The 8304-nt window shown below is 39.1% G+C and overlaps 1 protein-coding gene across 1 annotated transcript; it reads left to right on the top strand.

The window, feature by feature from the left end:
• Positions 1 to 2548: 2548 nt before the first annotated feature.
• Positions 2549 to 4057, top strand: LOC131927293 (vesicular glutamate transporter 2-like). The gene has a single exon (XM_059283073.1). The coding sequence runs from the start codon at positions 2549 to 2551 to the stop codon at positions 4055 to 4057; it is 1509 nt and encodes a 502-aa protein (XP_059139056.1).
• Positions 4058 to 8304: the final 4247 nt, after the last annotated feature.

Below are 8304 nucleotides of genomic sequence, written 5' to 3'. Positions count from 1 at the left end.
TCTTTTGTTATTTGCAATAGTTAATATTTCTTGATGAAATTATTAATTTCCACACCAGATTGTTTTAGGTTTTTATATATATATTTTTTATAATTTTTTTTCCGCCTCAGACATGTAGTTTACAGTGTTAGTTTGCCTTGCATGTTCGCTTTAGTATTACACTTTTCATCATCGGCTTGTGAGGACTGATACAGATTTGCAATAGTAATACTTCTTTCTTACTTGTAGCCTACTTTTATTCATTTAAGATGGTTTACTTATACATAGATCTAATACAAAACGTCTAATTACAATTTTACTTATTTTTTTTTTTAAAAACCTGAAAATGTAAATGTGTAATAAAATTATGATGCAAGAGTGTTTTTTTTAAGCCTGGTGGGCTGAGGGGGGGGGGGGGGCTTTTAAGTAGAGCTGAAATAAGTTTGGGATTACAGAAAATTAAATTATACAAAGTTTAAACTAAATCTTTAAATTAATTTATTTTAAACATTCACAAGATTATGAACTTAAACTATTATTTTATTCCTCATAATTTTTATTTTTAAATTTTTTTTTTTTTTTTTTTTTTTTTTTTATTGAGCGTTTAAATTGTTTAATTTTTTTTTTTTTTTTTTTTTTATAATACTTTTATTTGCAATTAAAACAAGTACATCAACATCAAATTCTTTACATAATTTTGAACATCAAATGAAAACGAAAATTTTTGCAAATGTACAAAATAAATATTTACATGATGTCATGTATGTGATTATAAAAAATTGAAAGGGATAACAGTGAAAGGGGTGAAAGTCAAATGAAAGTGTCAGGACACCGGGTGGAAAGGTAATTGTTCAAAGAGGGGGGGGGGGGGTTGCGGTGGGTCAATGGGACAGTGAAGCATTTTCCATGTAGGGAAACAAAATATGTTGACCAGTTGAAAGAGTGTTTATTTATATACTGGTCGCCTTGAGTTTTCAAAAAGTTGCTGTGTGAAAGATGAGGGGAAGGAAGCAAGATTTAGAACTTTGAATGTGTAAATGCATAGATATTCGAAATAGATGTTGGGATGGGTGGTGGGGTCGTAAGAACGGTTAAAGGGGCTGTGGGGTTTTCATGTCTTAGGGTGAAGTGGACTGAGGGGGAGTGGGTATATAGGTCTATATATACTCTGTATACGAGAAAGTAAAATCTTTTTTTTTTTTTTTTTTTTTTTTTTTTTTTTTGTCCCTTTATTAAGGGGATCCAAAATTTTATAAAGTTTCATTTATACTCAAGAATTTTTTTTATAAGAAACATATATTCTAGCTGTTCTCTCAGTGCTGAACGTTAGTTATTCTGAAGTTTTTAATATCTTTAAAAATAAATATTACAGTATTTAAAGGTTATTGTTTTGTAATTAAGGGTTGGATGATAGATGTAAATAATATAAAATATAAAATATTACATTCTTTTAAAGTTATGCACCAACGTGTTAAACATTTAGGAAAAGACAATCCGCATTTTTCCAATCATTATTAAAATACAATGCAAAAATTATAAATAACAAAAATAAAGATTACCTTTCTTATTTGTTTTGAATACGTAAATGGGAAGTAACTGTTACCTACTTATACCTACTTATACTTTAGTACTTTATTTATTAATCTAAATATTTAAAAAAATGTTTTCCAAATAATCCATCTTAACGTGGTCAGTGTGGTGTGGTCAGTGTGGTGTAATCAGTGTGGTGTGGTTAGTGTGGTGTGGTCAGTGTGGTGTGGTCAGTGTGGTGTGGTCAGTGTGGTGTGGCTAGTGTGGTGTGGCCAGTGTGGTGTGGTCATTGTGGTGTGGCCAGTGTGGTGTGGTCAGTGTGGTGTGGTCAGTGTGGTGTGGTCAGTGTGGTGTGGCCAGTGTGGTGTGGCCAGTGTGGTGTGGTCAGTACGGTGTGGTGTGGTCAGTGTGGTGTGGTAGTGTGGTGTGGTCAGTGTGGTGTGGTCAGTGTTGTCAGCTTCACGTGTTAAATCATACAAGAACAATACAGACCCCCCCCTACACTCCAGCTAGTCTCGTGTGTTTGTCATTGCCCTAGGCCTGTATTTTAGTCTATGCAAATGCCTGGCTCATCACTGCTGTGTTGTATACCATCCAGTCACCTGGTGAAGTCTACATGTATATTGCCCTGGTCGAATATGTTGATTAGCTCAGTGGCGCTGTCAGATTGTACATTTTGACGTCCCTCCTTCAACAATGACAGGAAAATTATGCTACACTAGTATCAAACTCTCAAACTTCGACAATATTTTTTTTTAAAATTAATTCGCAGATACATTATTAAATTCAGTTTTAGTTTTGTTAAATTTTCTCAATGCCTGTCTTTTTAATTTAGCATCTAGATTGGGGAGGGGAGGATTTAACCATTCCCACTCGTTTAATACCCCCCCCCCCCTTTCCATTTACCTGTACTGGAGCCGCCTATGTATTTGATATCATTAGCATGAGCACGGTGAAGATTCACAACACAATCAAATTTTTTCTCCACGCGTCATAAGACGTGATTGATCACACAGTGTAGCAGCAACAACATCACAAGATGGCGTTTTGTTTTCCCTACCGGTACCTTGTGGTCGGGCTGGCGAGCCTCGGCTTCATGATCCTCGTGAGCATGCGCACTGCCTTCGTCCTCGTACTCACCCACACCAGCCGCGCCAACGTCTCGGAGGTCACCGGCTTCTTCCCGGGTTGTACCAGAACCAACGCCAGCAGCGGTTACATTAGCAGCTTCGACCTCAGCAGCAGCATGCAGTTTCATACGGTTTACTTCCTCGGAATGTTCATCAGCCTCGTGTTTTGTGGGTATTTCGCAAGCCGGTTTCCGGCACCGAGGATTATGGGTACCGGAACTTTTATTTCCAGCGTGTTGTTTATGATTCTTCCCGTGGTGTTCGAGAACAGCAAGTCTGGTGTCATGGTGATACGATTTCTGCAAGGGTTGATCGAAGGGTTGGGTCAGCCTGCTATAGCTGTGCTGATTACATCGTGGGCGCTGAAGCATGAACGGTCGTTGATGTTCTCTGTGGGGTTTCTGGGTTTATACCTCGGCCCGGCTGTGGGGAATGTTATCTCAGGTGTTCTGATGTGCTACGTCAGCTGGCATTCACCTATGTACGCCTGCGGGGTCATAGGGGTTATATGGGCGTTGGTGTGGTCGTTCGTGGCGTACCCGTTACCTCAAGAATGTCCTTTTCTTGGTAAAGATGAAGCGTTAAGATACATCAAAGAAGGGGAGATAATTTTCAAAGGATCGAAGGAAGTCGCTGAAACAACACCGTGGAAGGAGATTTTAACCTCAAAACCTGTTTGGGCAATCTGGGTGGCGAGTTTCTGTAAAAGTTTTGTTTTTTCTTGTATTTTAGCCGTGCATCCAATGTTCTTCAAGGAAGTTTTCGGTATTTTAGCCGCGGATATTGGATTAGTTATGTCCCTTGCGTACGTACTAAACAGTATTTTTATCTGTGTGTGCAGTTTCATCGCCGATCGTCTAATCGCGTCTAGGCTCTTCAGCGTGACGAGCATCAGAAAGTTCATGCAGTGCTTCGGTGTCGGCGCCGAGGCCGTGTTCTTCATCTGCATGATCTACTCCAAAACCTACGTCACTTCCGTCTTCTTCATGGCGTCTGCTTACGTCATCGGGGGCATGACCTTCGCGGGGTACAGCTGCAACATCGTCGACCTCTCCCCGCAGTTCTCCGGACCGGTGTCGGCCGTTGCTATCTCTGGAATAGTCGGCAGCGTCCTGAGTACGTTGTTCGCGTCGTTCCTCGCGGGAGAGCGGAACTCTGTGAGCTACTGGGCGCCGCTCTTCTGGGCGGAAGTGGGCGTGTCCGCAGCGACGGCTGTTTTCTACTTCCTGTTTGCCTCCGGGGAGAAACAGCCGTGGGGGAGTGGCGCGGATGATGAAACAGCGACGGATATCTGTATCTTCAAGCGGGATAGAGAGAGGAGGAGAGAGAAACAGTTGCTGCTAGATGCGAAAGTCATGTTGATCACATCGAGTAAAGAGGGGGACTTTGCTTCAGGACATTGGCTCATGTCCATTTAGTTTCGATTAGGACATTGACTTATATACATTTAGTTTCGAATAGGACATTAACTTATGTCCATTTAGTTTCCATGAGGACATTAACATATGTCCATTTAGTTTCCATGAGGTCATTGACTTATGTCCATTTAGTTTCCATTAGGACAATGGCCTACGTTTAACGACATTCCCTTTAGCCAGTATATCAACGACTGAAGAAAAATAATAATACAAGGGAAGTAAGAAGGAAAATGTCAATCCACGATTGGCTCGCACGGTTATGGTTTATGACTTGGATTATAAAAACCCGTTCGAGATAGAAAATATTTAACTCAAAATCTGGTGTTTTTAACCAACCCCTAACCCATATAGCTCCATATAAAGTAGAAACTCTTTCTTATCGTTTTATATATCATGTATAGAACATCTTTAAAGAACGTGCTATTCGGATCAACTGATTTTCCAAATGATAATTGGGAAAAACCCAAATTGATGATTCTGTAATGACAATAAAGTGTAATTATACGCACACACACACACACACACACAACCACAGACATTCACTCATTCACGCGATACTGTCCAAAAGCCATTCCACTGTTCATTTGGTTGTGTAAGGCGTTGAGTATTCTTATGGTGTTTTATAATGATTTTGTATTATTTGTTACTGTTTTATAATGATTTTGTATTATTTGTTACTGTTTTAGAATTAAATGTTGTATTTATTATCTATACAATGTGTTTTATTTTGTTTGTGTTTTAGATTGTCAAAAAAAAAACAAGTTTATTATATGAATTTGTTTTGAATCTTACGCGCACAAACAAAAAAGTATTTTTTTTTTGGATTTTGCCAATTTTTTATGAAAATCATCGAATGTAGCGGGTAGATGAGATTTTCACAAATCTCGACGTTTTACACCTCCATGAGTCGGAAAACATATTTTTGCAACTTTGTCCGTATGTCTGTGTGTATGTGTATATGTGTGTGTGTATGTCTGTGAGCACGATAAAGTGAGTACCGTTACAGCTAGGTTAATGAAATTTCCTAAGTATTATATCAAATTTGTAGTTCTGTATCAACTCTTCATTTTTAATTGAGATGCTTTACATAACAACAAAAAACGGGATAACAGCAGTAGCGTAGCGAGGGGGGGGGGGACATATGTCCCCGGGCGCCGACCTTAGGGGGCGCCAAAATGGGTTGGAAAGATAAATTGAAAGGTTGAGGGTGGTGTAAATCGAAAGTTTGAGGGGGGGGGGTGCAAATGGAAATCTCGAGGGGGGGTGCAAATCGAAAGTTTGAGGGGGTGCAAATCGAAATCTCGAAGGGGGGGTGCAAATCGAAAAGTTTGTCCCCGGGCGCCGGGAAGGGTCGCTACGCCTCTGGATAACAGTAAGGATACATTAAAAGTACAATCCCCCCTCCACTTTCTAATTTGTAAGCACCACTTGGTCATTTAATTTTTCAACAACAAATAAAGCCTGAGAGATTGTATGGGGCGGCATGGTCAAGCAGGGAGTTCACGACTTCTGATCCGAAGGTCACAAGGTCCATTCCAAGTCCCAGGAGTCTCAGAGTTAATTCGGGTCTAATTAGAACCACATGTCAAGTGGGGAAAAAACTAAAGAGGGTGGCTAGTGAACTAGCAGTGCATATGCCAGTTTCTCAGTAACAGGTGAATTCTACTTCACCTGCTCTATTGTCCTTTATATCATAGACTGTAACTTTATGTTTTACTTCATCAGCTTTTCCCATCCGTGCCCAAACACATGGGCAGATGAAGTAGAGTTCATCTGTTCCAGTGATTTTGGCACAGGAAGGGATAGTGTGGTCAACAGCCGTTTTATTTTCTCTAATGTGAGTTGGGTACCCATCATAGCTGGGTGAACTCTGTGACGTTTTACTGATTCTGCTTCACTTCGACCAATGAAATCAGTGGTTACAAAAAATGAAATGCGAGATTAAAGGAACGTTTTATTCTAAAACAATAAAAATGGATCTGGTTTTTAAAATGATGGCAGTTTAGCTTGAATGGGAAACGTGTTCTTAAGACATGGGGGTAAACAGTGAATAAATTGTGTTAGACTTTAAGGTAAACAGTAAACAAATTGTGTTAGACGTTATGGTAAACAGTAAACAAATTGTGTTAGACGTTATGGTAAACAGTAAACAAATTGTGTTAGACATTATGGTAAACAGTGAACAAATTGTGTTAGACTTTAAGGTAAACCATAAACAAATTGTGTTAGACGTTATGGTAAACAGTAAACAAATTGTGTTAGACTTTAAGGTAAACAGTAAACAAATTGTGTTAGACGTTATGGTAAACAGTAAACAAATTGTGTTAGACATTATGGTAAACAGTAAACAAATTGTGTTAGACTTTAAGGTAAAAAGGAAATAAATCGTGTTAGACGTTAAGGTAAACGGCAAACAAATTACGTAAACTACGGTAGGTAACCATCCAGAGAAAGTTACCCTTGCTTAAAGGTTATTTTATTTTTACCGTATCATTCACAGGATAAATATAGAGGCCTGTGTGAGTTTATGTTTACGTTTTGACAGCAAGTACCACCTACACAAATTATAACGTTTGAAATATTTCTTCAGACAATAATAGCACCCGGTTTCTGGTTATGGGGCAAGTAAATTATTAAACTTTACAATCAGGAAGTAAGTTGATTCGGTAAACTTTCTGTTCCCCAAGGGAATGCATAGAACCAAAAAGCCGCTCCCTTTTTTTACTTCCTCGTATATACGAAGTATAGAGAAAGTCTTGTAATCGTGCAAAAAAAAATAGTCGAGATTTGTGAGATTTTTACAAATCTCGACCTTTTACACCTCCCTGAGTCGGAAAAACATATTTTTGGAATTCTGTCCGTATGTCTGTGTGTATGTGTGTGTGTATGTGTGTCTGTGTGTCTGTAAACACGATAACTCGAGTACCGTCACAGCTAGGTTGATGAAATTTCATATATAAGTATTATATCGAAATCGTAGATCCGTGTCAACTTTTGAGCGATTTCCGATAACCGGAAGTGGTACTTTTTCTACTTTGAATTTTTCAAAAGTCTATAACTTGAGTACTATTTCAGATAGATAACTGAAATTTTACATGTAAGTAAAAGATCTAATCCTCTAACTTCTGTCAAATTTTGAGTAATTTCTGTTGACCGGAAGAAGTAATTTAAGCTATTTCCGATTTCTCAAAAAACGCATGTAAATTTCTAAAGTACTAATAATATTCCGCACTATTATGCACATTTGGTTTTGGCGTTCGCTTGGTGCGTAATTCTTTTTTCTACGAGATTCTATCCTATTTTTAAAGTTTAAGTAATTAAAAATCATGTCTATATTCCGAGTTGCCATCCCCTGTTGTTTCATATAAGAATATTCGAGAAAGTTTAGGAGAGATCACTCTCGGTTTATTCTCTATTGTGACACATCTTTATCCCCATTGACCATTCCTTCTATCCCATCCCATACTCCCTCCCTTATTCTTTAAGCTACGATCCAAGTCCTAACCTTACACTAGGCAGCAGCACGAACAATGTAAACTTCTCGACTGTGTTAGTTGCCCAAAATATGTCAGAACAGCGCGCTAATGCTAAAAATATCCGACTACCCAAACCTGTTTGTCCATGCAGTACACATTTATCGTGATCTTATTATTATATACCTGCTAGAGGTGTTATAACAGTGTGTATCGACATAGGTATGGTATTTTCAGAATGCTCTAGTTAGGGGTCTCCAAACTTTTCAGTCCGAGGGCCGCATTAACTATCAAATTTCAGTTCGGGGGCCAGTTTCTTCCATGCATGTCTTTGATTTTTTTCTGGGCAAAGTTCCTCAGCCATCACCAACAAACGGTTTTCCCGTGGACAAAAAGATCTCCACGGGCCGGATGAGAGGACATCGCGGGCCGCATCCGGCCCGCGGGCCGTAGTTTGGAGACCCCTGCTCTAGTTGGTAGATATTGGGTTTCGGTTAACTTTTTTTCCGGCAGGTGAAAGACTGGAGAGATTCAAAAATTAACACAAAAGTTGATCTAGGTCTATCTATATATATAATTCTCTTCTGGGAGCCGTTAGAAAACAAGCTGCAAGCGCCTCCTTGCAGTCCCCTCTCTTTCTCTCTATCATTATCACTACCACCCCCACCCCACCCCCACATTGTCTGGTGAGCTGTGGTCACGCTAAATGTTTACAAAGCTAAATGTTTACAAATCGTAGAGCCGTAGAGTCGGGTTTCTATTAGGGGCAGATAA

This window comes from Physella acuta, unplaced genomic scaffold (assembly GCF_028476545.2).
Source record: "Physella acuta isolate Inbredline_101_S28 unplaced genomic scaffold, ASM2847654v3 ptg001394l, whole genome shotgun sequence".
Lineage (NCBI taxonomy): Eukaryota > Metazoa > Mollusca > Gastropoda > Physidae > Physella > Physella acuta.
Note: the sequence above shows the minus strand (reverse complement) of the source record. Positions and strands in the feature narration are given on the sequence as shown.